Source organism: Trematosphaeria pertusa (assembly GCF_010094035.1).
Source record: "Trematosphaeria pertusa strain CBS 122368 unplaced genomic scaffold BU26scaffold_1, whole genome shotgun sequence".
NCBI lineage: Eukaryota > Fungi > Ascomycota > Dothideomycetes > Pleosporales > Trematosphaeriaceae > Trematosphaeria > Trematosphaeria pertusa.
The window spans coordinates 2,009,962-2,037,167 of record NW_022987212.1 but is presented as its reverse complement, the minus strand read 5'-3'; the positions used below and the strand labels follow the sequence as shown (position 1 = coordinate 2,037,167).

The window sequence follows — 27,206 nt, the reverse complement described above, 5'->3', positions numbered from 1 at the left end:
AAAGCATCGTGACCAAAGCGTTCCATTGAAAAGGAATTCGTTACGGCCCTGGGGATAGAGAGTCATGAACGTCTGCCAATATGTTAAGCGGGAGGGTAGCCACGCGTCTGGCGTTTCGGGAGGCTTGAAAACCTTTGTAATGAAGGTGGAGGGAGGCAGGGGCTTGTTGAGGGATCCAAAGTGCATCGTGCTCTAAGCGTGAAGACTTTTACATCTTTTGAGGCGTTTGATATCCTCATCCGGCATGTATCGAGGTTTCTGCCGTTGTGCTACAGCGATCCGCGGCTCGCCTTCTATCTAAGTTGCCCACGGGGCTGAAGCTGGTCGCCAAAAGGAACGCAGTTATCGGTAAGCTGGATGACATTCCTGGTCGGTCACGCTGCCTCCTTGTAACCGGGCTTAGGTCTGCCCGATATGATTGCACAAAAGCTCCACTTCGTCCCGCCAAACTGTCCCCAAATTGTGCCGTAGATCTATCGCGGGACTCGTAGGGAAGCTCCGGCAGGTAGTGGCTCAACCTATTGGTCAAGCGCGGAGGAGGAGCGCAGCCTTGACCGGTGAGCTGACGCCGAGTGACCCCATTGAAACCCAGCTCTCAGCAGAAACATGTTCCTATGCGAAGGGCGATGCGTGGAGTGCGATGTGGATCCCGCAGCTTGTGAGCGAAAGCTCGGGCTTGAATGCGCACCGAGCAAAGCAACCTCTGACAAGGCGATCTTTTCGACCTCGGGGCTGCGGCTGCATCTCGAAGACACGATTGCGGATCACGACTCGGGCTAAAATCCGGGGTTCTTGAGAGCTCCGAGATTCGCGTGCTGGTATTCATCTCAGTCCAACCGCATTGCTCATCTGTTACCAGCTGCGTCCCCACATATCCGAGCGGAGAGAACGGCATTCCAACAGGCCGTGCCTAGTGCGCTTATATGAGGGCTTTCCGCAAATGATCGCACATATGCGAGGCCTGCAGTGGGAAGGGTAAGCCAGTTCAACACTTATACCAAGTCGCAGGAAGCAGCGAGAAGAATTGGGGAGGAGAGGATACTAAAAAACATGCATGTAAATTGATGAATCGAAATAGCCCACCGCACAGAAGAATTTTCGTTCGTCCAACCCTGTCTTAGCTGATATAACGGAGTCATTCTGTCTGAGTGCCCCCGTGCGCGGAAACATAGAACAGGAGACACTCGGTCTGCTCGGTTGCTGCGCAGGCATGGTCTGGGGAAGTAGGAAAACACGCAGTGTACGTAATAGCTAACCGCTATCTTAGAGCATACACACCGTGGTTGAAGTATACATCATGGGACACTGGCTTAAGGCGCCTGCCCCGAGGGGATCCCTCATCGCGATACATTCCGCCATCGCCTAGGTTCTCGAGCATGGAGTTCTTCTCACCGGCAATACTTCAAGTCGCAACTGATGGGCATATTCTCCGAGATCTTGAAGGCGGCCGTTCAGAAGCTCCATGATTCATGATAAATCCATCTCTTTGAAAGGCTTGTGGTGGTCATTGCCCCTCGTCTTGCCTATGCTGTTCGTCGGTTTCATAGACTGATCCTTCGGAATTGGATCCACTGGTTGAGACGTCGAAATACAACGGGAAGGGTGGTGTGGGTTGCAATTCAATAACAGCATCATCCCCGAGCCCGGCTTCAACACCAATCTCTCCACCTAGCTTATTTCAGCAAAAGAGCGAAGTTGGAAGCCATCCAGACTTACGGCGACGACACCACGCACGAATTAGAGTACGACAGAATAGGGAACCGAGAGAATCCCTATAGTGAAAACTCACTATTGTGGCCATAAGGGTGAAGATGCCGAACGCCACAAGAAGCGCAGCGTCGGTAGGATCGTTCGACGTCGACATAGTCAAAGAAGGGATCCTATGGGTGGATGTGCCCTCGGCGAGGCTGAAGTGAGGCGGGGTGGATCAGGCTGAGGCGTGGTGATCCCGTGGTAGCGAGAGCTCGTGCCGATGGGGCTTTGGAAGTGTCAACGCCAAAGAGTGGAAGCTCAGCAAGCGTGGACGAATCGATCTGGATAATGTGTCGAATGCCTAGGGAGGGCGGCTGCTTTATACACGCAAAGGTGGGTACGGATAGGTACCGAGGAGACAAATGACAAAATGATACAGATATGACAACTGACAGCTCTAACCCGCGATGCGTACACTAATGCCTCACGGACCGGAGAGCTTGGCCTATCTGGGGACGGATCATTGGCTACCTAGGTACACGCGTGCAAAGCCTCAATGCACAAGTATCGACGCGGGCGGCATGCACCCCGCCTTTCAACCTATGAACGTCCGTAATCCGCAACATTGCGCTTATCTTGGCAGCGGTACTGCGACCAGCACCAGCCGCAGGATGCAGCGCACGTTCCGTAGAATGCACCGTAGGATGCAGCGCACGTTCCGGAGAGGCTTCCCTAAACGCATGTAGAGCAATAAGCTTATTATGTATACAACGAGCCTAAGCTGGACGTCGCGTTCGAGAGAGCCCCCTGCAGGTGAGTCGAGCCTGGTCTCCAACGGTTGCCAGCAAGATCCCGGCCATGCACCTTCAGGATCGATCCATCGCTCACAGCGCAGCCAGAGTCCCTCACGTGATGGTCGTCTTCATTGCCCGCTTCTTGGATATGCATTGCTAATGCTCAAGAGAAGAGCGCTTGCTCAGTGACGCCATTCGTACACTCTGCGTATCGGAACTACACCAGAAGTCTTGGTGACGGCACCGGCCGGCAGTGTGACGGATATGGGATGGTTGTATTCGAGGTGACGGAGGCCAAATACCTTGCAGTAACACTTCTTCGCGCTTGGGCAATGTACCGGCCCTTTGTGGATTGTCACTGGCTCGTAGTATTAGCAAATGATCAACCCAAGGGCGTCGAGGGATAAAGCTCCGGATTATTTACGGTCCGGCCGTGTAAGGCTACCCTACACTTCGCGTTCGAGGCTGCAGAGACCGGAAAGCTTGCAGTAGCAGTCCCCGGCAGTCGGAGAGTGAAAGAAAGGATTGAAGGCGGGCAGCAAGATCAAGTTCTCGGGACGAGACGGGACGGGACGAGACGGGACGGGACGCGACGAGACGGGACGAGAGATTCCTTATTCGGATTAACAGGGGTATGTAGAGAAGTATGCGTGGTTTGGGGTCCTTTGCAGATGGAGCTGCAGGTCCCAAATACCCCGCAGTAACACTCCGCAGCGCAGGGACAGCGGACTGGCTCTTTACCGAATATCACTGGTCAAAGGCGAATAGAGCATGTTCTCCCCTCATCCCTTCGTAGTAGGATACGACATTAGTGCTTCACCGAATATCAGTGGATGTTAATGCACGACGACCATAATAATCAATACGACTACCCCAATAGAGGTCGACTCGCTTGCGGGATATCACTAGATGACACTATCTGATCAAGTTGAAGGCGTGTAAAAAGGCGTAGAAAAACTGCTCAGGGGAGCAATTTGCTTACCATCCGGGAAAAGACATCGCAAACTGGCATACGCTCTGGAACGGAGAAGCTACGTAATTCTTGAATCAAGAACAGTAGTGAAGCATTTACCCGAGCACTTCTCCTTAAGAGTACGTGCTTACTCATACTCAATGGTCTGTCCTTACTTCATCTCTGCCATTCTCACGCGGTCACAACTCATAGAGAACTTGAGTGGAATTCCGTATCTTCTATTAGTCGAAACCTACATAACACGGAGCCTACCCAGACCGCGACGAGGAGACTTTTCAAGAGCCCTCATAGACCAAGGAGAAGCGGGAAAGGGACCGCGACGAGAACTCCATCACACCCATAAGATGCAAAAATCAGAGGCTTGCCCGGGTGCCCCCTCGACGCCGAACCGCCAATCCGTCCATAGCCCACCGCAGAAACACGCATGAGGTAAAACACGAGCACCGTCGCTATGCAAAGAGCCACGTAGTCATTTTCTGGGTTCATGAAGGCATTAGTTGGTGTTAGTATTCGGACCACCGCCGCCGCGCATAGATGCTATCTGAGGGGTACTGCTAACGTATCCTGGTGTCGGATTGCTGGCTACGCGAGAGACAGGGAAGTTATGTCCGGGTAGATTCAGCTTCGGCGCTTGTTGTTGTGGTTGCGGCGGCGGAGGCCTAGCCGGAAGATGAGCCGGCGTTCCATACTTGGCTATGCTGCTCTGCTGAGAACCTTGAGAGGACGGCGTAGGCTGAGACGACGGAGATGAGTTCGAATTGGTGGGCCTGGCAGGCATCGGAATGCTGTTATGCATGACTCGAGGTGAACCGAATGTTTGTGGAGTACCAGTTGGTGGGCTAGGCACCGGCATCTGGGGATGCATTTGAGCGCCGGCCGACATCTGGAAATTACCATAGCCATTCATTCCCTGAGGCGGCATCCCAGGAACGTTTGGCTGCACCTGGAACGGCATGTTGCGACCACCAGGAACAAAGGCCTGGCTCTGCGGATTGAACTGTGGGCGCTGGTAGCTGCCGGGAATTGGGTGCTGGTTGCGGTTGGGTTTGCCATTATACGTAGGAGGTGGGAATTGGCCATAAGGGTAGGTTCCTGGCATTGGACCTTGGATAGGAGCGGACATGGGTCGATTGCCCGGACCGTTTGGAGCGAATGGACCTTGGGCCATAGGATACTGAGGCTGTTGGTTCATTGGGGACCACCCTGGATTCATCGCCATGTGCTGAGGTGGAGGTTGGTACGACTCTGAATAACCCGCCATCGGTACATTCGCCATCTTTGGCGTCATCTGAGAGGGCATGCCCGCTGACTGGAAAGACTGCATACCTCGCTGAAAGTCAGTAGAGAGGTCGTATCCATTCTGCATTGGCGCATAGCCCGGGTACATCGTCGGACCACTAGACGGATGGTATTGCTGGCTGGGCCATCCGTACTGGGATTGGGTCTCTTGAGGCATCATGCCCGGATACGCATTGCTGTACGTCGGAGGAGGGGAGTAATCCATAGACGTGTATTGCGAGGTTGGCACCGGCCCCGGGAAGCCGCTGAAATACACGGTGCCGTCTCCGCTATAGCCAGAAGCGGGATACGGCCCCGTATAGTAGGCATTGAAGCGGGACCGTGCTTCGAATCCGTCATCGTCGAAGTTGCGCTGTTTTTTGCTCTTCTTCTTGCCGGAAGCAGAGCTCGACCTTGACGTATTCTTCTCTTCCCCAGATCCAATGGCTTCAGTGGACTCGTTCTCCTCACTCTCAGCGCTACCAAAGATTCGCTGACGGGCCTCTCGATACCTGGCCTCGCGTTCTTCTCGCGTCATTGCGGACTTGTCTTTTGCTTTGTTGCCGGTGTTGTCATTGCCACCGTCGCTGCCACCTGCCTCAGACGTAGTCTTGGACGGATTCTCGGAATTAGCTGTGGTGTTAGTTCCTGACTTGCCATCATCACCGCGGCGCATAATCTTGCGAGCGGGAAGATCGACGGGAGGGGTGTTTGCACTCTTCGATGCATCCACCATTTGTGAAAGTGGGGGAGGACTGCACGGTATCATTAGCGAAGATCCGCAAGAGAGAGAGAGTATACTTACATTCTACAGTAAGGAGTCCTCGTGATTCTCACTCCAGTCATAGTAGAATCAACTACATGACCGAGGAGGTAATAGTCAGCGAGGCGATGGGCAAGCATCCTGTAGAACGTATTACAGTTCGGTAGGCAGTACTCGTTTTCACTGGTGTCGTTAGCGAAGGTAATCTTGCACAATAATGAAGGATAAAGCATACCGAGAATCCTTGATGAAGTCAATGAAGTCCTGCTCGATCTTGACTACAAAGAGTCGATCTCGAGGGGACTGTAGCGCTTCGATGAGCTTCTCATCTGGAATCGCAGGCAGACTCTGCGGGCCTGCTCCTGGTGGCATGCCATTGACCAAAGGTTGAGACATCGGTCTTCCCATGCTATTTGGAGGCTGATTGGGGTCGTAGAGGGTGGGAGGCCCATTGGCGGTTGGGTTAGGGAAGCGTCCGGGTGGCACACCTCGCTGTGGCTGCGGGCCCATGACGGCAATTTCGCGCAGCTGGTCACGGAAAGCACGTGCGCCGCTGTCAGAGCCCACACGCGATCCGGCAGCTACAGAATCAGGCGGGGACGCCACATCTTCTTCCTCAACCGCTCGAAGGCTGGCGCTGTCGTCGGGGCGAATGGATTCCTTTTCATCAAGAGCAAAGGTGGTCCCCGATGCAATACTCTTTCCGTCGAGACTTGGAGGCTTAGCGGAGCCATCAGACGAAGACAGTTGCGTTGTGCCGTCCTCGGCAGCCGTGAATTTGACCAAGGTGATAGGAGGACGCGCCTTCTCCACTTCCTCTTCCTTGGTTTCCTTCTGAAGAGCCGTCTCCACTCCAGCGGAGCTGGCCCATTGTCCAGTGCGGGTAGCTGTGTTACCAGCTTTCTCCTCCGTACCGTTTTCCTCGCCGTGATGCTCGACGTGGACCGCTGGCGCCTCGCCATTAGCGGGGCCTGGGCGGTTTGGATTCTGCAAATGAGGGGAGGGATGAGGGGTCGCGACAGGCGGCTTCACGCTGGGTGCAGATTCTTTGATATGTTGTGGTTTTAATGCAGACGCCGCGACCTGGACTGGTCAGTATATTGACCTCTGTTGTCACCTGTTGAACTCACCTTGGCAAAGGAAGGCCTCGTCTGGGCTTGCTCCGTAGGGACCGCAGTCGTCGAGGCCATCGTAGCGAGTCGACGCTCAGACTATGTTGCTGATATAAGAAGTTGGACGCGACCGGAATCGCTCGCGCCTGATCTGAGACAGGCACTCGTCTGTAGGTAAGGCAGGCAAATGGCAGTTGGAGATGTGCTGGCAGGCACCGCAGAAATCAGTTGAAGGGCGGAGCCTACCTTCGGGGTCGAAGAATTCACCAAGCCTAACGCCGTAAAGCCGCAAATGGGTCGTCTCGACCGAAAGGAAAGAAATCGAACCGATGGGGCGATGCCTCAGGAAATGGGGTGCTCAAGGAAAGTAGTAGATACCAAGGCCAGAAAGCTGGACATGATGGAGTGTCGACATTCGAGCCTGGTGTGGGGTGACGGAGGTTAGGCGAAGCAGAGACGTGATAATGCGAGAGCCTTGCGACGGTGCGCCTGGTGAAAGTGGAGCGGCCCGGCACCGGCGGCAGGGTGCGCAGGGGAAAACGGGCGGGTGATGGTGAATTGGCCTTTTTGAGATGAAGGGGAGCGCGTTGCAGTGGGCGCAAGGCTGGCGGGCGGGGTGAAGGCTCGTGGAGCCAGGCGACGATGATGAGGGTGGGAGTCTTTCTGGGAGGAGGCTCGTGCGCGATATTTCTCCGATCCGAGCCTTGGCGTGAGGCGCTGGGAAAGAGCGACCAGCCATGGAAAAGCTCCTATCACGTGCACCAGCCCCATTCCTCGCCCCTGCTTGCGCAGCAGGCCGTCGCTGGTATCAAACGCAGACTCACTTGGTTGTGCGGCGGTGTTACTGACGGTGCGCTCCCGGACCAGGCCACCTTGCAGCTCCGTCTCTCATTCGAATTCTCACCTTCATCAATACCTGGAACTCGTCGCGATCCTCTATTGCCGCAAGAATCCGAGCTGAAGGCATTATTCTTCGCCGAGCTCAGCTTGACAACTGCGCACCTCTACGACCACACCATGTACCGCGGCCCAGGATACGGCGGCCGCTCCAAGGCCACAGCAAACATCCTCTGCCAGAAGTGTCTGAAAAGAGGCCACTATAGCTACGAATGCAAAGTCTCGGCTCAGGAACGGCCCTACAAATCGCGGCCTTCGCGCACCCAGCAGCTCCTAAACCCTCAGTTGAAGCCAAAACTGAGCACAGAAGTCCCCAATGATCTTCTGCGAAAGTGAGTAGATATCCCTTCACCACACTATTCATCAGCTAAGGCTTGCACAGAAAGGGCGTTGCCGACGAAATTCTAGCGAAGAAAGAGGAGGAGCGTGGAAGGAAGTCTGGCCGTGATGATGACAGCCCCGCCCGCAAACGCTCTCGATCGGTGTCATCCTACTTTTCTGACTCCGACTCCGTATCCACCATTTCGACGAACCGTTCGCCTTCTCGCTCGCGGTCACCGAAGCGCATCGAGAACGGGAAGCCATCGCTACGCGGAGGAGACATGCTGGGAAAGCGGCCACGACGTTCAGTTTCTTCGGAATCGGTCCACTCGCCCCAGGTGGTAGAGCGTAACACACGGCGGCGGATGAGCTCGTTCAGCCCCGCGGAGAGGGGTCGACGTAGGACCAGGTCGCGATCAAGCCACATGGACATGTCGCATGGTGGGCACAGAGCAGCCGTACGAAAGAGGTCAAGGAGCAGGAGCTATAGTAGAGGAAGAGGCCGACCGAGGTCACGCAGCAGGAGCAGGGAGACATACGGCAAGCGTGGAGCTCCGCGGCTTTCATCCTCTGGGTCACCTTCGAGAAGTCTCAACAGAATGGATACTTCAGAGGACCACAATATGTCGCGGAATGGCGAGGCACGATCGGGAGGCGGTCCAAAGAGGCATTGGGGACCCTCGCCTACAGGCCCTCGCCTTTCTCCCTCCAAGTCGCGGTCAAGGTCTCCATACCAAGGTCGTCAAAGTCCGAGCGCTTACTCCAGGAGACGCCATGTGAGGTCACCGAGCCCGTACAAAAAGAGAGATGGCGTGCCGGCTGTGGGCAGCGCCTATTCTGAACGATATCATCGATTTGGCGACCGACGCCCGGAGCGGACTGCCAGGAATGGCCCGCCGCCCCAGCCACCTCTTCAGAGAGAGCGCAGCCTGAGTCCTTACAGTAAGCGAGTGGCTATGACGCGGGCAATGCAAGCGGGTCGATGAAGATTTTCCTGCAGTATCGCAGCAGGATTGTCGCGCAGCTGGTCTCGAGATCGCGCACGATATGGACATGCAGTCGAAGGAATTGAAGAGCCCGGTTCCTTTGCACACAGTACAAGGAAGAGGATGAAGGTTGACATTGCTTTAGAAGTTTAATGGCTTGGCTTTCGCTGCTTAGCGGAGGTCGCTATGGAGAACGAGAGACAAAAGCGTTCAAGGCTCGGACAGTCTTGTTTTATCGTGGCTATCTAGATACCCTGCGAAGAATGACACAATTGTAGTGTCCTCTGAAACATTCTGTGCGCATTTGAATGTGATTCAATTAAGGCCTTCAGCCTCCCTCCAATCCGCGCGTTCTAGCATGCTTCTTGCGCGCGCGGAGCCCCGCATGTTCCTGGGTGTCTTAAAGCCTGCCCGTGTCCAAGATTGACCTGAGGCTATGAAAGCCAGTCGGCCCACCACGCTTCAACTGACGTCCTCATCCGCCACGTCCCGTTTCCTCTCCTCCTCTTCCTCCCGCTCCTTCAGGTGCATTGCCTCCACCAGCTCACTGCCACCCATCCCGACCTCCTGTCCCTCCCCGTCTCCATTCCTTCCTTCCTCTGCCTGCCTCTCCTTCCTCTGCGCCTCCACCCTCTCTCTCACCAGCTTCGCAATCGCATTCTCAGTCTGGACATCCAGCCCCCTCATCTTCTCCTGCAGGTCCCTCTTTAGATCCCAATTCGGCTTCTTAGGCTGCAACTTGAACAGGTCGAGCGGCTGGTCCGCTATCTTCTCTTCCTCCTGCTTTTTCCGAGTTTCTAGCGCCAGCTGCTCGGCTTTGTATTCGAGGGTGTTGGTTGGGTCGGCAATAGGCGTCGCTTCAAAGCCGAGCTTGACGTTGCGCGTTTCGGGGTCGTAGTTGCGCCCGCTGAGGTAGGCTTTCGCGATGGCGCGATCTTCGGAGGGTGAGGGCGATTTTGTGGAGGTAAGGGCGGTGGAAGGGGTAAGCGAGGGGCCATCTTCTAGCGCGGAGGCTACAGGTAGGTCGGAGGAGTCGGGTGCTTGTTTGCGTTTTAGGGACTTGAGTTGGGCGAGGCGGGCTTTGCGGTCGTTGGCGGCGGCGGAAAGGGTCTCGTGGGAGGACATGATGGCTGTTTGCGTTCGACAGATGTTTTGGTTTGAGTATATGGGCTCGTTTTGGAATGTAGCCTCTGCGAGGTCTTCTTGCCTTAGATTCCCAGAACTCCGCTGTGCTCTTGAGGTTGAAGCTGCACTCCGCAAATAAAAGCTAGGTGTCGATCACTGTGGCGCATGTAACTACCAGCCACATAACCGAACTTTTTCTCGCGATGGACCATCCATCCACCCTTCGTCCGGTCCCGCGCATCATGGCTTGATGAAGGCCGCAGCAGTTCCCTCCGCCCATGCCCCGAGCTTGCCTCCCAAATGCCAGGTGCTTCACCAGCGCAGAACTCCCCGTCCTCCCCTTTCTCGCGCCTCGAGTCTTCGCCGAATCTCCTTTTCCGCGAGCGAGCTCTCAACGCGATGTCGGCACAACACAGGAAAAGCAAGAGGAGAAGAACCGCGACAGCAAGACGAGTTGGAACGTAAAACGGTCATCACGGAGTGACGGTCGAGAAATCTATTGGAGTAGGGGATCCGGGGCTGCGGCCTCTTGCTCAACGTTTGGTAACCCAGGAAATACGGCGAACTTGTCGCGCATACCATGTTCTTCGATCTCACTCAGGAGCGCTTCTTCTACCCATACGGCACAGATGTTCCTAGGCCTGCGCTACGCCGACATATTCTCCTTCACTCGGCACCAAATGCGAAGCTATAGTTCTAAAGGCTTGGAGGTTGGAAGTTGGATGGCCGCAAACGACGATCCCGTCGAAATACAACCCCATGATAAGGAAGAATTGAAAAGCAATATGAGGAGAGTAGAAAGTGACGGTCACACTGTCGTTAGGACCGAGGAATCAGAGAGTACCTTCAGGAAAGTCGCAAGCGAGCATCGGGCCGCACGAAGGAAGCGGGCTCCTCGGACGATCATACATTGTGCCGATTCTGGAGCGCTTCTCACCGCGAGACGCAAGAAGGCGCTACTTTCACATCGCAAACGGATGAGCAACCTGCTCTCCTACGAAGTGACGACCGAGTGGAAGTCTCTCATGCGACAGGGCAGATACCGGTCTTTACGACGCCGAATATTCCTTTTCTCGCGAAACAGGCCCGCTGTGGTCAACCTAAACCTGCGCGGGGCCGGGCCGACGACTTACCGGTTGCTGACAAAAGCTTTCGGTGCTTTAGACCGGCGAGTATATCCATGCGCCCGAAGGCAAGCCCACAAGCTCCGATTGCAACATCATCCGAAATGCATTCAGTATGCGACGCTGCTCTTCGATAACGTAGGGCCTCCGGGCGATGAGCAGATGTGGAGAAACTGGATGGACTTTGACGAAAACTCAAGGGAGACTTGGTGGCCTGCATTGCTGCTATATGCCCTGGACCGTGTACCAAGCCATGCTTTATCTTTCATACAAGCTCTCGAACACGAGCCATGCGTTAAGAATTTGCAGCCCGAGATACTCGCGGACGCCCTGGGACACCTCGCGAGAATACACGCCGGAAATATTTATGGGAAAAACGAACATTTTTCTTGGAGCAAGGAAAACCTCGTGCCGACCTTCTTCCATATCTTTCGCGGCCACTTTGCCCGGCATCCCAAGGTGTGCTCGCAGGATCTCTTGATGAATATCGCTAGATTGGCCAACGCCGCGGATCTCAAGCGTATCTTCGACCTTTTGGTTGAATCAAAAACGTATCTCATTCACGACACCATTTTGCATTACGCCAACGCCTTCGCCGAAGCGGGTGAGCATGAATATGCTCTACTTTGTCTAAAGGCAATTGCGGAGAGGACGGCGAATCCGGTTGCGAGGCACACCATTGTCAACCGCGAGAGATTTCGGTGGACCTGTGCGCTAATACTTCGCAAGAGCATGAGCGTGTCTCGAAAATACCATGAGACAACGGGCATTGTGGCAGCGTTCGTGAAACTAGGAGTCAAGCTGGATATCTTGCTGTACAACGTTATCATGCACAACGCTATGGAGGCTGGCGACTACAGTACCGCGTTTCGAGTATACAACACTCTCGAAGAGAATGGACTAAAGCCGGATAAACACACATTCTCCATCTTACTCTATGGATGCACGATGACGAACAATCCGGCGATGTTCCACGATTTTGCTGAGTATTGCGCCAATGCTGCGACAGAGTTAAAAGATCCTTGGCTGGCGGCCGACTACCTTTATTATCTCTATGTTTGCGATCGTCGGAATGATGACGCCTCCCAGCAAGACTCCACTAAGATCCTACAAGCATATCGCCGTTTCTTCTCGGCAGAGCCCCTGGAGCCCTTCTGGACTGGACTTCCGACAAGGCAAGCGCCTGAGGCGCAGGACCATGCCACGATCGACTTAGCACCAATGGAGCCCCCGCCTGTTGCTCTCTACATTATGCTACAGACTGAGATTCGTAACGCACTCACCATGAGGAGCACCCGAGTGTGGCGCCTGTATCTCAAGTTTCGACGTCTTGTTAGGGAAAACCATCACCCCGTTCTGAACGAGCTGGCCCGGAACCCAGTGATCTGGAACGCCTTTCTCCTCGCTTTCTGTGAAAAACAGCAGTTTGCAAGCGCGTCCGCGCTCATCAACCACATGTCAGACAACTCACCCCACCCGAATGTCTATAGCTGGAACATCTTCATGCAAGCCTTCTTCAAGTCTTCGCAGGTGCAGGCAGCGGAACGCGTGTTCGAGATCATGCGCGCTCGAGGTGTCGAGCCTGATCAATTTACTTACGGCGTTCTACTAAGGGGATACGCGAAGGCGCAGCATGTTGAGAAGATTGGAGAGACCATGGAACACGTGGATAATGAGCAGCAGCTTGATCCAAAGTTGCTGCAAGCGCTAGCACGAGTGCATCTCCGGCAGAGGCTGATGTTGGCGCTGGAGAGGAGTCGGCTGAGGAAGGAACGAAAGGAGAGGGAGAATGCGGAGACAGAGGCTGAGCGGCGAAGGGAAAGGTGGAAGGCCCCGGCATTTACGCCGCTATTCTCCCCGAAGCCTTCCGCCTCAGATGCTGGCGGTGATCCGAACCGAACTCCCACGTTCGCGTCCGTGCTCCGGCCTGCACTGAGTTCGCGGACGAAGGAAAAAGAGGCACTCCTGACGGATGTGCGGCCAGTACCTTGGCGAAAAGTCGACAGTGGGATCTCGGAAGAAGAGTACCAGAAGCTCAAAGAGCGCGATGCGGATCCCTTGCTGTCCTGGTCCGAGCCTGCGAGTCTCCCGGGGGAGAACGTCGACAGCAAATCCCCCCTGGTACCAGAGGACTTTCCGCTCTCCGATTTCGGGCATTTCGGCCAAGACTCCGGCTTCAAGTCCGTGCGGCGGCAAGATGAAGAACCCTTGATTAAACGATAAAGGCCTCTCATCCGCAAGCAAAGGGGATCCTAGGCTCCGGGTTCGAGGCGTAGTTTTGCGGCCAGTTCGTTATCCACGATGAGGCCTTGTTGTGGAGTGAGCAAGAGATGGAGCATGTTCATATTGTATAGTTCCATATTGTAGTAGCAGGTTACGGATTGTACACAATCGGTGTATCAGTTATAGCTTGGTAGGCGTACTGCATGCATGGCGTTCAGGATTTCCTAGGCCACTTGTTGGAGAAATGGGCGCTGTGCATTACACTTTTTCTCCTGGCCTCCAGGAGGTTTCCCCTGCCATAGACTTTTCAGCGCATAGCATTTTCTCATTCCAATGGAACGCAAGTTCGTTTCTGCTCGCAAATCCCGCCGTTTCTAGCACGTAGAGAGAACAAGGGCCGTTGAAAAAGTGCCAATCGGCACCACACTTTTTCCTTCTCACTAGGTCACGTGTGGATAAGAATGTCTGTTTCCAGGGTGCTGTTGCCCCCGCAATCGACGGTTCTCAACAACTTGCCCTATTAAGTAACTCCCTTTTCCCCCCAAATAAATAGGGAAACACACTTCACGATGCTCTAAACTGCAATCTCTATATCTGTTTCGCACTACAAAAATGGAGTAGGGAAGTGGGTGGTGGTCGTAGGGACGATGTGAAAGCTTTTCGGTTTCGTGAAAGTTCGAATTTCCGCAGCTTTCAACGGTTGCGAAGAAACTACCCTGCTAGGAAATTTCTTCCACCAAAGGCTGTATTATCAGTATTGCTCTGCAGTACTCTAGGTAGGCATGTAAGGACGATATCTAGCTTGAAATTCGATGCATAGGTAGGGGTATTGCGTTTCTAGTACGTGCTGGAAAATCGTTGGTCGAGAGCCGCCGAAATTTCTACAGTGATCGACACCGTCGGAAACCTACCCTTTTGGGAGATTTTCGGATGTACTGAGGAAAATGAGAAAATTCATGGTATTGCGGTTAGGTGGTATCATCGGATACTCTGTATCAGAGCCGACTCTATAGAATGGCTGCCGGCCGTTGTGCGCAGAAGAATACTTAAATATTTAGGTTTCGTTTTGGAAGTAGAAAATATGGTTCAACGTCACGGTTAACTAGGCTATCATCTCGTATACGTGAACATGAGGATTAAAATTATCATTGACCACCGGCGGCGCATGCCTGTAGTAGGAACAGATAAGCTGCAAAACCATCCCAATCAGACTGACGCGGCGAATCCGAGCGCAGCCATCCCCAGCGCGACAGGCATTGTATATATCCTCGGCACCCCGCCAGTAAACATCTCTATGGAGGAGGTAGCGTTTCCATTTGATGATCCGCAAGTTGTGGTAGCGTTCAGCCACGGACCGCGTGTGATTGTTGCTAACGATGTTCCGGTTGTTGATGGGGATTCGGTTGGAATAATTGAGTAGCCTACACCACCCGAAGAGCTGCTCATCGTTGTCGGCTCGAGAGATGGAGTGGAAGAAGGCGAGGGGGTTGCAGGAGCGGAAGCCATGGTTACGGCGCTGAAGGCTACAGCGCATGCATTGAGATCCATGCCCTATAGCGAGATCAGCAATGTAAGCCAGGAGTTCGAGGAGAAGCTTACCTCAGGACAGCATCGCGGAACAGACGCAGAGTCGAATGCGCAAGAGTAACCCCCTTCGCAAGAAACTGCGATGGATGAGTTTCTGCGGTCAATATCCTGGACAGTCAATACAAGGCTTACCTCCAGTATCTCCAGTACAGCAGGTTTCGCCGGCAGAAGGCTTGTAACAATGTAAGATCGAATCCTTAGAAGGACACTGACGGTACTTCTCGCCGCAAGCCTCCTCGCAGGAAGAACCAGTCTCACAGATCGCAACCTCAGGATAATACCCGCCGTCCCGCCTGGCCAAGCCAAGACTCTTTCTGTGCTTCACCCATTGAGAGTCCGAGTTCCCATAGGCAGCCCCAAAGAGAAGACCAAGAAGAAATGACTTGTGCATTCAGTGAGCTAGAAGATCGATCTCAGAAGCGTAGGTTGCAGTGCTCGAGTGCAACCCCCGAGGCATGAAGACGTATCTCATCTTAACGAGCACCATGATGCTCATACGATGCCGAACTGGTCTCCCGACCTGCAAGAGATTTCTTGAGGCTTAATCATTCGACCTATATTCTCTTGAGGTCGTCTACCCTTGGAGGTGTGGTGCGCTCAGCCTAGTGCTGGATTCATCGACCAAAAGCGTTCCAAGGCGCAGTGAATCAAGAATCAATTTCAATGAGAGTCAGCGATCCTTCACCCCCAGGTGTTTTTGAATGTCGAGAGAATCAGGTAAACAACTAGAAACTAGGTGCCAGAGAATGAGTGCACGATTTTGTGAGAGGGGTTAAGTATTGAGCCGGAACAAGACCTTGCGCTCCGTGGATCGAAGTGATAGTTTTGGGATAGCCACATCACGCTATCAAGCCAAACTGGGCCATGGTGGGAGAGCTGAAGTACGAAAAAGGTGTCAGACTGGAGTGTAGTGGAGGTGGGAGGCGCAACACCAGGCGTGTGGTTGACGCAAGTTAGCCGAAACGCTAAGGGTGCGGGCCGCTAGCGACCCCGGTCAAGTTTCAGCTTCAACCTCACTCGTCCTTGTCACAAGCCATATGGCGTCTCCGCACCACCCTCACGGCGACAATGTCGTGAGATCTCAATGACTTCATGGCCGTCTCTCAACTCTGCCGCCTCCGGGTCCTTCCTCGGCACTCATTTCTGCTCGTCTTCGCCAGATCGCCTGACCCTCAGGACGAATTCGCGTCTTCTATAAAGTGTACCGCGACACAATGGAGACAAACAGCCAGGTTCAACAGCCTTTCGAACGTGGGTGACTTTTTTTAGCCATTCAGTCGCTGATTCGCCCCATGTTACACCAGACATTTCACCGTACGTTACCATTGGTCTTGCCTGCCGATGATCTGACACGGACTACAGCTCTGAGTGCCTGTTCATGGCCGTTACTATTCGGTGTTTGGGCGCTACTTGTCTCTCCAACACTACAGGATACCGTGTATAGCGCGAATGGCACCCTAGCAGTCCATAGTATTGCGCCATGCCACCTCTACGGTGACGGAGATCTATACGGCCGAGGTGTCCGCTGGAGCTTCTACATACAGTTTATCGCCGGCACTTTTGGAGACATCTGGGGTCTAAAAGAGGAGCTTCGTGCACTACGAATCGGCTTCAATATCATCATATTTGCCGTCCTGGTCGCCACAATCCTGAGCACGAATCGTGGCAGCCTGGCCGCTTTGGAATGGTATCTTGTCTCCTCCATTGTCCTAATCCTGCCATTCTACGTATCTTGGCCTCTTCGGTTCGGCTTTATCAAAAAGGCGGAGTGGAAGGAAGCATGGATTCAGCGCTCGAAGCAAGAACTACCGACTTGGAAGACGTTCTGGAAAGGTTGGCTCAAAGCTTTGATTTGGAAGAGCATGGCCAAAGCCTTGAGGAGCAAGGTCCGCCTTCCCATCTTCGGCAGCTTCATTGAAGCAGGAAACGAAAAGGAGTATGCAAAAGACTATCTCTCCATGGGACTGCTTCTACTCCTCTACACTGTCTATCTCGCACTCCAACCCTGGCTTTATTTCATGCGCGCCTATCAAGGATATAAGACAGGGTGCGCCGTCCGAATCTATGTCGTCTACCGCTACGTGGACGTCCATGGCCATAAATGGGTCATTTTGATGAGGATCGGTGCGGTCTTGGCAATTTTGTTTGCCCTCTACACGTTAAAGAAATCTGTTCTCTATATTCGCCGAGGTGTCCATAATTGGCTCAAGGAAATGCGGGAGAAGGAAAGGGAGAAACTCGTAGCGGACTTGGAGCGCAACGACGAGGAGAGGGAAGAACCAGCTCGGCCAAGGTCCAAATTCTCGGAAGAGAACTGCCTCCAGCACTGACACAACACAAGCAGGAATCTGCTAGAACCCACCTTGGGCTGGCACGGGAGACCACCGTCGATAAAGAGGACTTGACATCGCTATCCAGCATGGAATACAAACGACGCAAGAAGTTCTATGACGACAACAAAGCAATATTCGAATCTTACTATTACTTGGTATCGATCTTAATGCACATCGCCGCTGCAGTTCCAGCCTTTGTGGGGACATCGGTCATCAAGTTCGTCGAGGCCACAATCTCCGAGAACGACATCGACCTATCGGCGTCTCCATTGAGTTCCACAAGTCAGCTGCTTCCACTCATTGTCGGCATCCTCACATCCCTCAATGTTGCTTGCGCGCTTCTGTTCAAGGCCAAAGCGTCTTGGGAAAAGAACGGGGAGTCCATTCTCCTGAATCTTAGCACCGCCACCGAGAATACCGGAGTTGCCATTATACAGGGCCTTAAGACATTCGCCAAGGATACCGCTAAACGCTATCGGTCGGCCTGGGGATGGCTCAAGGATAAGTGGGAACCTATCCAAGCGACAATCCAGCGAACGGACGAGGGATTCAAGGAGCGCGTCACCTGGATTCGCAGAGGAATAGTCGAGCAAGTCTTATGGCCGACCATCCGGCACCTTGCCACCATGGTCAAGAAAATTGGCGCCTTTTGTACTCCTCGTCAACGTAATAGCACCCCAGGCTTAATCGCCGTCCCAGATCGTCAGTCATCTCTTCGAAGTCAGCCAGCTTTGGAAAGCTCCAACACTCGTCTTCACGCTCCACAAGGCCAATCTACAGGGCTCCGCTACTGAGGCTCTCCGTTTCTTCGAGGTTTTCTGTAGTTTGTTGGTAGGAATGTCGGAATCTTGGCATATGCAAAAAGACTTGTCTTGCATAATAATTGGCTTCTTCATCGCACTCTCTCTTATATATGGCTCAGACCCGGTTCGTCCGTAATCATAGCGCAGCATGCGCATTATTTGCCTTACATAAGTAACCTTTTGCATGCGAATGGAGCCCATTCAGCCATCTGCCATCTCATATCAGGAATCAGTGAAAGAGTGTCTTAGTTACTATGGACCGCTTCTGTGGCCACTGCCAAAAACATTATCCACGCAAAAATTCTCTGTATCAAGGCAAGAGCGAGGACAAGGCTGAAACATTCAAATAGGGCGAGAATGCGTAGCTGTCGATTCCTACCAAGCCCGCGCGAAAACCACTTTGAAGATTCCAGGGGGTTACAGTACTGGGCCACCACATGCCACCGTATCCTTATTTTTCTTGCAAATGCGATGTAAAATTGCTCCTCAAGCGCACACCGATCCCGCAGTTCCACTTCTTAGCTATGTAGCGGTACTTTCCTAAGTAGGCAAGTTCCAGGCAGCCATTGAAGGCTGTCGTAAAATTGGCCCAACTCCGATTCCCGCCAAAGAACCCAAAATCGCGTCACCCACCACCAAAATGGCGCAATCGCCACCAGCAAAACTCACCCACGCAGCAGCAAAAATGGACTACAACGCATCCCTACGCCTGCAATTGACACTGCAGCTCTCGCGATGGCACGATCAATTCCGCAAGAAATCCTAATCGACGTTCGCACGCCCGCCGAATTCGCGACCGGCGCTCTTTCAAGCGACCTCTACGATGCTATGAACATCGAGTACCAGCTCATCGAGCAACTACCACAAGTTTACGCCGCGCTCGGCATACATGTGCGGAAATCATATGCGATAACGTTATACTGTCGCTCGGGACGACGATCGAATATCGCGCTGCAGACGCTGCGGGGATTGGGGTATACCAACGTTCGGGATATTGGTGGCTTTGAGGAAGCCCGGGCTATACTGAAGAGAGAAGAACTGGGGAGGAAATCTGGAGCAGACGTAAAGGCGGCGATGCTACGGGAGAGGAAAGAGGAGGAGAAGAACGAAGCGAGGGTGAACTCATTCGGAAGCTTGTTCCATGGACTCAAGAGACTGGAGGTGGAGAGGATGCAGGCATAAAGAGGGAATGGAAGAGAAGTGGGTATTTCAACAATCGTGGGCATATCATGATATTCAATATATACAGTCAAAAGCCGGATTTTTGCACCCAAACGAGTGGCTACAGTTGGAGAAGTTCACCCAGTGCGCCGCGCCCAATGCTCGTTTCGCAACCAGTCTGTACCGCTCATCTTCCCCATCTCACCCAGCTTAAGAAGACGGCGCAGCAGTCGGCGCAATGCCAGACGGCACAGCACCGGATGGCGGCGCACCACCACCCATACCAGCGCCAGCATTCGGATTGGCAACGCCACCATTCTCCGTCAAAGTGGCTGCGGCTGTGATGTTATAAGCCACAGACGAGTCCATGCCGAATGCGATCCAACCAAAGACGCCCTCGGAGACATCATCGCCCAGCAAAACGTATTCCATAACAGGATCATAGCCCTCGGATTCCTGGGACATGATGCCATCCTCTTCGTTGGTAGTCAGGTCTTGCGTGTTGCTGGAGTACGGCGCAGTCGCCTCGACGAGCGAGATCATTGATTGATCGAAGAAAATTTGGCCGACGTGGGTGATGGCACCACCGGAGATGGTGTTGTTCGAGTTGAGGGTTGCATTGAGATGGCTCATGACGTGGATGTGGTTCTGCAACGCATTAGCAGGAGTGCTGGATGGCTAGAAAATGGAGGACGTTACAGTGCGACCAGTGTAATGCCCAGGGACGAGAGTATCGAACGTAACGACACCACTATCGTCAGACGGCTGAACACCACGCAGGAAGGTAGCGTTAAGATTGTCCGACACATTCGAGTTGCCGTTACCGCTCGCCACCACACCGCCATAGACACCAGTCGAGTTGCAGTGCCAAATCTCTAGATAGGCTTGCGGCACGGGCTCGCAGGTGTTTACGTCGATGATTTGAATGTCGAGAGTCAACGCAACACCTTCCTGGTCCTCGGTGATGTCCTCGCGAACAAGTTCACCCGAGACCCAATATGGGCCTTGTGTGACCTCTGGAGTGAGGATGCAGCTGTTGTTCCCGGCGAAAAGGACTGACGGGTCAGTGTCGGGCGTGATGCCGGTCAGGTTGGAATGGTGGTCGGTGGCGAGGACTTCGTCGATATCGCGAGCGCGGAGGTAAGGCTTGTCTATAGAAGTGATTAGCGAGGGGTAAATCAAGATATCAGTCTCGCAACACTTACCCTGGCTAATAGATCGCTTCTTGCGCAGCTTCTCAACCATAGCGCTTCGGCGAGCGTGCATAGCGACATCGTTACCCCGAGCCTTGAGCGCATCCGCGCAGTGAGCGAGCGATCTTTTGTGTGTGCTCAGGTACGTGGAGCGTTCTTCCACCTCCTTCTGCAGCTCAGCGCGGCTTTCGCCTGGATGAGCAACGCTCTGCTGAGCAAGCAGAGAAGCTCCGAGGATAGCAGAGACAATGGAAGACTTCATCTTGACAGCTGATGACAGTGACGGGAAACAAGAGCAATGAGCAGCTGAAGAACAAGAACTGGGACGAAGAGTGATTGACTGCGGTGGGTGGTGATCGAAAGCACCGCCATCTTCGACCTCTTATATACTTCGAGATGCTGTTCGAAGCTCAAGGAAGTCCCGTTGCAGTGGTCGCCTGTCGTCAGCCCTGGGAGTATACGCAATCAGCCATTCCAAACTGTTCGTCCACCGACTTGGCAGTATCCCCTCTCATTATTCTGCCATACCTGGATACCATTCAGCACCGCACGTATGCATGTGTTTACACGCTCGTCACCTACGCCGTTTCGTTTCACGCCTCTTGGCAGAGCAAGACACACCAGGCAAATCCCTGAGGCGCCGCAGGCGTCAAACTAGTCCCACGAATCATCGCACAGCCTTTACAAAGATCGACAAGGGAAAGCTCAAACAAAGCTACCGGCCCGCACCCACCTCCTGTCGGCGATTTTGTGAAGCCACGCGTCGCGATGCCGGAGTTACCCCGTTTAGAGGAAATCCGCCGGCGCGCGCGCTCATGCCTGACGACGCTTTCACACATGAATCCAATCAGCTTCTTTGCATTGCCAGTCTCCTTTGAACTACGGATTTGTTTCCGCTCAGCCCGTTGGGAATGTGAAAGCCAAGACGACGCGTGTGTAATGAAGGGAGCGTGATTCGAAAGCTTGCGTTTGCGCAAGGTGGGGACGTTGGGATTAAGCTCGAGGCGCCTGTGCTTGTCTCCACTGCCAATACTTTCTTCAGCCTCATCCAATGTGGAGGCTTGAAGAGCCAATGTGGAGAAGGTCCGTTCCCATATTAGAAACGAGGACGACGCCCAAAAGCGCAGCTACGTCGTGCGTATGCGGCGGCTGGGGAAGTGGAGGGTTGGTTTAGATTGGGCGGCTTGATGCTGGCCGGGGGAGGGAATGACGTTCGACATGAGATCTCGATGGTGCAGCAGCTTGTTCACGGATAGAGATTCCTTCTCGGACAAGGTGTTTTCACGTGCAGAAGGCCCAGGGTGCCTTTGGGCTCTGCGGAGCCGGAACATTTCTCGAACGGAGTCTTTGATGCAGGAGATTGCAGATTTTCAATTTCCTAAAGGTCTCACATGGTGTGTCCTAGGCGGTCGAGGAAGACCTAGACAGAGCGAGGCCTCTCTTGGCTATAGCTCTAGTCGACACTCCTGCCTCTCCATGTCTATGCCCTCTGAGCCTGCGTGGAAGGGAAGTGTATACATTAGCGTACCGCATGCACCGAGGCACAATCTTCGAGGATACCCACAGGCTCCTTCCGCGAAAGCCCCGCCATGTTTAGGGGTCAGTTTAGAATTGACATTCCATTCGTGCACAGCTTAGACTGGAAGAAGGATTCTTATCTCTTCGTCTCAGGATCATCGCCGGCTTCGAGAATGTATACTTAGGGCTTCTTTCAATCGGCAGATAGGATCCCCAAAAAAGGAACCAAGTGAAGGATGTCTCCTTTTGAACGGGTATGCTGAACAACAACGTCCTAACACTTCCTGTATGGTGGGATGCCCGCCATGCTAAATTGTGCACCCTCTAAGACCTTTTTAAGCACAACTGTACGTGAAGTTATTCATGAACTCTTCAAGGGTGGAGGCTGATCATACCCTAGTCCTTTCCGGGGATAGCGCAAAAACTTGCACGAGTCAAAAGAGGGCCGCCACTTCCAAGCTCGATCATTTCCTCCATCGCACATGTTTCTCCGAAGAACCCTATCGAATGCCTTCACGGGTCGGCCATATCTCGACGCGCCTTTTCCGTAGGCGTGAACGTGTGGGTGTGGCAAGGCTGACGGCCAGCCACAACTAAGCCAAGATGCAACACGAGAACACCAATGCGTGCTGAAGAGCTTCTGCCTTGAGCCACCAAGTGAACATTCCCGCTCAACATCAATGTACTACTCTATGCTGTTACATTCCTAGCTCTAGGGCGTCTATCGATACTTCCGCCATGGAGTCCGCTAGCTACAGTTACGAACCACTCGCGTCAGAGTCTTCGTTTCGCCTTCTCCGCTTCAACCCGTCTCAGCCTTGTCCCTCTGGCGGTCCCGATACAATCAAAATCGCTTTATTCGAGGCGAATTTGGACTTGCCTCCTCATTTCGAGGCTATATCGTACGGCTAGGGTCAAGAGAAGCCGGATTCAACGATCATATGCAACGGCCAACCACTTCACGTTACGCCAAACGTAGTGTCCATTCTACGAGCTTTACAAGGCAAAAGCTCTGTCGGAGTTTTATGGATTGATTCTATCTGCATCGATCAGACTTCGGTCTCGGAGAAGAACGTGCAGGTTCCCAGGATGCGCTCCATATATCGCGAAGCGGAAAGAGTTTGGGTATGGTTGGGCGAAGGATCCTATGAGGTCAACACCACTTTCGATTTCTTATCGGAAGTAGTGGCCATCTTGGAACGACATGACCCGCCTAGCATTTTCCACGACTCAATGGTGCGCGAGCTAAAAGAGCCGCTCGATCTCTTTAATGGTAAGCCTTGCGGACCTCCCAAAAGTCAACGAGAGAAGCGCTCATTCTCAAAGCCAAGATTTGCGAATGCCGTGGTCTCAATGACGCGGTTGATATCAATTTCATCATGGACATTCTTCATTTCCCATGGTTCCATCGCACGTGGCCCATTCAAGAACTAGTCCTAGAGAGAGAAGCGGTCATAGTCAGTGGATCCAAATACCTGTGGTGGTCCAGCTTTGTGGAAGCCCTTCGAATCCTTCAGGAAGTGCACGAACACCACCAAATCGCGGGGTTAGATGGGAACTCCCTATCTAGTCCGGCTTCTTTCTATTATGAGACGGATTGCTATCGCTTGCTTGAGAATCTCTTGCGTCCTGATTCCCATCGAGGTTCCGCTGTCTCCACTGCTCTTAGAGTTGTGCGACAGAAATTGTCGTCGGATTCGAGAGACAAAGTGTACGGATTGTACGGCATCTTCCAATACCTACGGATTTCTGGCCTTCCTCAAGTGGACTACCGCCAAACAGTGCAACAAATATATACAGACATAACGCAAGCAGCCATACGCGACGAGCGGTCGTTAACCATCTTGTACCAAGTATGTCTACCGTCTCTCATCCCTAGTTTGCCTTCGTGGGTTCCGGATTGGAGTAACTCGGCTTACATTCTGCCCATCTATTCTGACCGTTGCTTTGCGTCGGACTCGCGCGAACCTCAGTATTCGTTCAATGGTACCAACCTGACGGTCTCCGGGGTTCTAATCGACGAACTTTGCGACTTGGCTATTTCCACCTCATCCTGCACCCCAAATTTCCGACGTGGGTACAACGCAAGGGTCAATATGAAAAATATTGATGAACGGTATGCAGCCGTAATCGAGTTGGTTCGGACACTACAAGCATGGGTTAGATCCAGCACGCGACTCGATACATATCCGACGGGCGAAACTCCATTAGAAGCATTTTACCGTACGGTGACTCAAAGTGCCGGCTTCGGTGATGACAAGGACTGGACTCCAACCGCGTTTGCATATACGACATTCTCGAAGTGGATCTCCATTGTGACCGCAAACTTTCCGAACAATTATGTCGATCTCGAAACACTCCATAGGGATGTTCAGACCAGGGCCGCGTATGAGCCGATAAAGAGCGATTACATAGACCTCTTCGGAGGCAGCGCTAACGTAGAAGAGTGGGTGGATGATCTGAAGATACGCCTTTTCCTCAGAGTTTACAACCCCCAAGTAGCTAGACTTCAACACGATATCGCTCTGAACACCTACCACAGGACATTCTTCACAACTAGGGATGGGTACATGGGGATTGGTCCCCGCTGGTCCGAACTGGGCGACCATTTCGCTCTAATAGCTGGCTTACGAACTCCTTTCATTGTGAGGAGGACTGGCCCCAACTACAGGCTCATTGGACCTGCGTACATCCACGGCGTCATGAGAGGTGAACGATGGGACGATTCGCGAATTGAGGACATTACACTCGTTTAACTCTAACCTCGATATTCCTTCGATCTTCGCTGCGCGCGCCTCTTCGACCACATATCCAAGCCGCCACATCCTCGGTGCACTGAATTGTTTTTCTCCGGGATCCATATCTTCGATATCGACTCCTGGTACGGTCATTTCCCATTACCGCTCGCTGGCATATTTTTAGCCCTAAAAAATCCTGACGAAGACTTCGGCCACTACAGCCGGGACGCATAGAAGCTCGGCCAAATCGCCCGCAACAGGAACAACCTGGGTTGAGCTAAGCTGAGCTGGATTCGGTGTGGTTTGCTGAAAGTCATGGCAATGAGGGCACGCACTTGATGGGCCAATCCTGATATACTGGCGGAGGATGCAAGGACGCCATTCTTGCAGCTTGGCTCATCATATGCTTGAGAGTTTGCTGTTGCCGAGGCTCTGCTGCCAATCTCTCAAGGGAAAGATGAAGCAGGTCACGTTCAGCAGAACGTTACTTGAACACATCAAGCACAAGCATCTTCAAGCGCGTCCTTTCGATTCCAAGACGATTCAATCTCCTTTTGCATTATCCATCCCGGCTACCAGCATCAATCCCTCGTTCGAACTACATGCTATCCTTCCTCAATATCCGCCGTCTCACTCCACCCCATCGAACATGCATGTCAACATTCCGGCAATGAACTCTTTCAACCTCACCGATCAGCTTATCAAAAGCGTGCATACACGACTTTACGCGGATATGGAAGCCGTCGTTCCAGGACGCCATTGACGCCCTATCGCCACCTCTTATCCAGCCCTATGCCCGGCCCTATGACCGGTCCTACTCCTCTTACTGCGCCCGAAAACGTGAGGTGAGCATGCAGCCGAGCATGCATGCGTGCACCGGGCCCCGAGAAGGGCAAAGGAGCATGTGCGCAGCTCAACGTCGTGGGACTCAAGCTTGACTGGACGATTGGACTCCACTCTAGCAAGCACTTCAGTCTCTTGCTTTGGGAGTCCCAAGAAGAAGAATGCTCAAGGTGAATATGAAAATCCGCGAAGGCATGCTCGCGTGCAAACCCTTCCAAGCCTATCCAACCCCTCTAACCTCCACCAACCCTGCTAATATCTAGATTGATAAGCACCCCAACCATCACTAATCCCTCCCGAGGTCATCCCTCATCCACGCCCCTTCCCAAACACCCGTTCATTCCTTCCCGCCGACCCCTCCCTTTCCTCTTTTAGAAAACCCTCTGCACGTCTTATCAGCCCTATCTCCACCCCACAATCTGCACCCCAATGCGTCCAGCCCAGGCTCACCCCCGCCGAGAAAGAAGAATAAGTAAGCGGCCTTAATATCCCCACATATTACCTCCTACTCTCCTCTCCGAATCGGAACGGCCCTGCATGCAAAACTCGCTTGCCGCGAACTCCCACGATCGGAGCAGCCTCGCGATTGCCTGCACGCATCGGAACACACACCCTGGGCATGCAGTCGCAAGCGATACAGCAATGCAGCGCCTTCCGCATTCAGCAGAACGCACAGGTAGGAACATAGATTAGCACCCCATCTCGCGCAGACAGAAACGGGCCCTGCCCTGCATCGGCCCTATTCAGAGCGCAACCTCGCACGACATTTTGATTGCGCAAGCGCTGGGCGCTGGGAAAAAAGGGGGCCAGGGCGGTCGGGTGGGTCCTCCGGCCGCCGTCCGACCCAAGACCGACGACCGGTTGAAAAGAACCTTGGAAGGGCAGAGATCGTCGTCCGATTCATCTCCTGATTACACATGTACACCGTAAGGCCGTCTGATAGTGGCGAAGGGGACTGGCCACAGAAACGGTGAGCGAGGCGCAATTAGACGGACATGCCGTTCATTGGATTTAGACCGCTCTTGTCAGGTGATTGTCACCAAGCTGAGGCTGCCGTCGGCTCTCAGCGGCGAACCCGAGTAGGCGAACTTGTACACGGAAAGAGGTGAACAGCACTTTCCAGCCATGTGAATATGTACAAGCAGAATTCTGCTCGCCGTCCTGCCATTATGCTACCTAGGTAGAAGGCGAACGGGCCTCAACGCTATAGCGGAAGCCGAAACCCTCCTGTGATATCACGTCCATCTCTGAAAGCACAAACGCCTAGCGAAGCATGAGTAAAACGGGAGAGAAGAGTGGTGGCCCAACCAGAAAAAAAAGAGATCTATCATGCGGTATTCCCATTCCCAGTCCAACACCAAAACAACAAAAAGACATTTCCATCAAAGGTATACAAATCATCCCTTCATATAGACATATCTCTTTCCAAGGCTCAAGGGAGAGAGAAGCCCCGATGGAGATAAGATCCCTAATCCATGCCATGCAAAAGATTATACCATGAATAGTGAGTGAGAAGAGGGAAGCAACGAAAGAAATGATACGCCAACCTATGATTTTTGCGAGAGAAACCGTGTTTGATGCAACCTCATTTTTGCGTTTGCGCGTAGCTCCAATCAATGAAGCAACGCGTTGCCAGCCGCCCAAAAGGCGAATTTCTGCCGGCAAAGGTAGGACAAGTGAGATGTTTTGTACAAGAGACTCCTGATGTATGCGAGGCCGAACCAGCAGCGAACAAGCTGAAC

General features: G+C 53.2%; 9 protein-coding genes across 9 annotated transcripts; 5 read left to right on the top strand and 4 right to left on the bottom strand.

Annotated features, from left to right (window-relative positions):
• Window positions 1–3,952: 3,952 nt before the first annotated feature.
• BU26DRAFT_415777 (uncharacterized protein) lies at window positions 3,953–6,690 on the bottom strand (the record flags this gene model as incomplete). The annotated part of the gene is made up of 4 exons (XM_033823129.1): window positions 3,953–5,492; window positions 5,543–5,683; window positions 5,736–6,583; window positions 6,631–6,690. 4 exons carry the CDS (start codon window positions 6,688–6,690, stop codon window positions 3,953–3,955), a joined length of 2,589 nt encoding a protein of 862 aa, XP_033691281.1.
• A 939-nt stretch (window positions 6,691–7,629) lies between these two features.
• Window positions 7,630–8,816, top strand: BU26DRAFT_526731 (uncharacterized protein; the record flags this gene model as incomplete). Its single annotated transcript, XM_033830722.1, has 2 exons — window positions 7,630–7,841; window positions 7,892–8,816. The coding sequence occupies 2 exons, from the start codon at window positions 7,630–7,632 to the stop codon at window positions 8,814–8,816; spliced, it is 1,137 nt and encodes a 378-aa protein (XP_033691280.1).
• A 126-nt stretch (window positions 8,817–8,942) lies between these two features.
• Window positions 8,943–10,047, bottom strand: BU26DRAFT_513108 (uncharacterized protein). The gene has a single exon (XM_033827550.1). It carries the CDS (start codon window positions 9,939–9,941, stop codon window positions 9,279–9,281), a length of 663 nt encoding a protein of 220 aa, XP_033691279.1. The 5' UTR covers window positions 9,942–10,047; the 3' UTR covers window positions 8,943–9,278.
• An 81-nt stretch (window positions 10,048–10,128) lies between these two features.
• BU26DRAFT_513107 (uncharacterized protein) lies at window positions 10,129–13,684 on the top strand. The gene has a single exon (XM_033827549.1). The coding sequence runs from the start codon at window positions 10,220–10,222 to the stop codon at window positions 13,286–13,288; it is 3,069 nt and encodes a 1,022-aa protein (XP_033691278.1). The 5' UTR covers window positions 10,129–10,219; the 3' UTR covers window positions 13,289–13,684.
• A 756-nt stretch (window positions 13,685–14,440) lies between these two features.
• BU26DRAFT_545644 (uncharacterized protein) lies at window positions 14,441–15,315 on the bottom strand. The gene is made up of 3 exons (XM_033831797.1): window positions 15,008–15,315; window positions 14,888–14,952; window positions 14,441–14,839 (listed from the first exon to the last, which is right to left on the bottom strand). Exons 1-3 carry the CDS (start codon window positions 15,264–15,266, stop codon window positions 14,495–14,497), a joined length of 669 nt encoding a protein of 222 aa, XP_033691277.1. The 5' UTR covers window positions 15,267–15,315; the 3' UTR covers window positions 14,441–14,494.
• A 774-nt stretch (window positions 15,316–16,089) lies between these two features.
• Window positions 16,090–18,002, top strand: BU26DRAFT_598994 (uncharacterized protein; the record flags this gene model as incomplete). The annotated part of the gene is made up of 3 exons (XM_033835067.1): window positions 16,090–16,126; window positions 16,238–17,168; window positions 17,231–18,002. 3 exons carry the CDS (start codon window positions 16,090–16,092, stop codon window positions 18,000–18,002), a joined length of 1,740 nt encoding a protein of 579 aa, XP_033691276.1.
• A 649-nt stretch (window positions 18,003–18,651) lies between these two features.
• BU26DRAFT_18079 (uncharacterized protein) lies at window positions 18,652–19,288 on the top strand. Its single transcript, XM_033820385.1, has one exon. It carries the CDS (start codon window positions 18,747–18,749, stop codon window positions 19,191–19,193), a length of 447 nt encoding a protein of 148 aa, XP_033691275.1. The 5' UTR covers window positions 18,652–18,746; the 3' UTR covers window positions 19,194–19,288.
• On the bottom strand, window positions 19,288–20,774 carry BU26DRAFT_18055 (extracellular dioxygenase-like protein). Its single transcript, XM_033820380.1, has 3 exons — window positions 20,378–20,774; window positions 19,872–20,323; window positions 19,288–19,820 (listed from the first exon to the last, which is right to left on the bottom strand). Exons 1-3 carry the CDS (start codon window positions 20,625–20,627, stop codon window positions 19,383–19,385), a joined length of 1,140 nt encoding a protein of 379 aa, XP_033691274.1. The 5' UTR covers window positions 20,628–20,774; the 3' UTR covers window positions 19,288–19,382.
• A 1,847-nt stretch (window positions 20,775–22,621) lies between these two features.
• Window positions 22,622–24,639, top strand: BU26DRAFT_526728 (uncharacterized protein; the record flags this gene model as incomplete). The annotated part of the gene is made up of 4 exons (XM_033830721.1): window positions 22,622–22,715; window positions 22,803–23,065; window positions 23,182–24,329; window positions 24,366–24,639. The coding sequence occupies 4 exons, from the start codon at window positions 22,622–22,624 to the stop codon at window positions 24,637–24,639; spliced, it is 1,779 nt and encodes a 592-aa protein (XP_033691273.1).
• Window positions 24,640–27,206: the final 2,567 nt, after the last annotated feature.

Bases quoted from the DNA above. Each gene is read 5' to 3' on its own strand.
- BU26DRAFT_18055 (XM_033820380.1), bottom strand. From the start codon at position 20,627: ATGAAGTCTTCCATTGTCTCTGCTATCCTCGGAGCTTCTCTGCTTGCT. The intron at 20,324-20,377 runs GTAAGTGTTGCG...TCACTTCTATAG, and splicing joins GAAGCGATCTATTAGCCAGG to ACAAGCCTTACCTCCGCGCT. The intron at 19,821-19,871 runs GTAACGTCCTCC...AATGCGTTGCAG, and splicing joins GGCATTACACTGGTCGCACT to AACCACATCCACGTCATGAG.
- BU26DRAFT_513107 (XM_033827549.1), top strand. From the start codon at position 10,220: ATGCCCCGAGCTTGCCTCCCAAATGCCAGGTGCTTCACCAGCGCAGAA.
- BU26DRAFT_18079 (XM_033820385.1), top strand. From the start codon at position 18,747: ATGGCACGATCAATTCCGCAAGAAATCCTAATCGACGTTCGCACGCCC.
- BU26DRAFT_545644 (XM_033831797.1), bottom strand. From the start codon at position 15,266: ATGCACAAGTCATTTCTTCTTGGTCTTCTCTTTGGGGCTGCCTATGGG. The intron at 14,953-15,007 runs GTAAGCCTTGTA...CATCCATCGCAG, and splicing joins CTGTACTGGAGATACTGGAG to TTTCTTGCGAAGGGGGTTAC. The intron at 14,840-14,887 runs GTAAGCTTCTCC...ATCTCGCTATAG, and splicing joins TTCCGCGATGCTGTCCTGAG to GGCATGGATCTCAATGCATG.
- BU26DRAFT_513108 (XM_033827550.1), bottom strand. From the start codon at position 9,941: ATGTCCTCCCACGAGACCCTTTCCGCCGCCGCCAACGACCGCAAAGCC.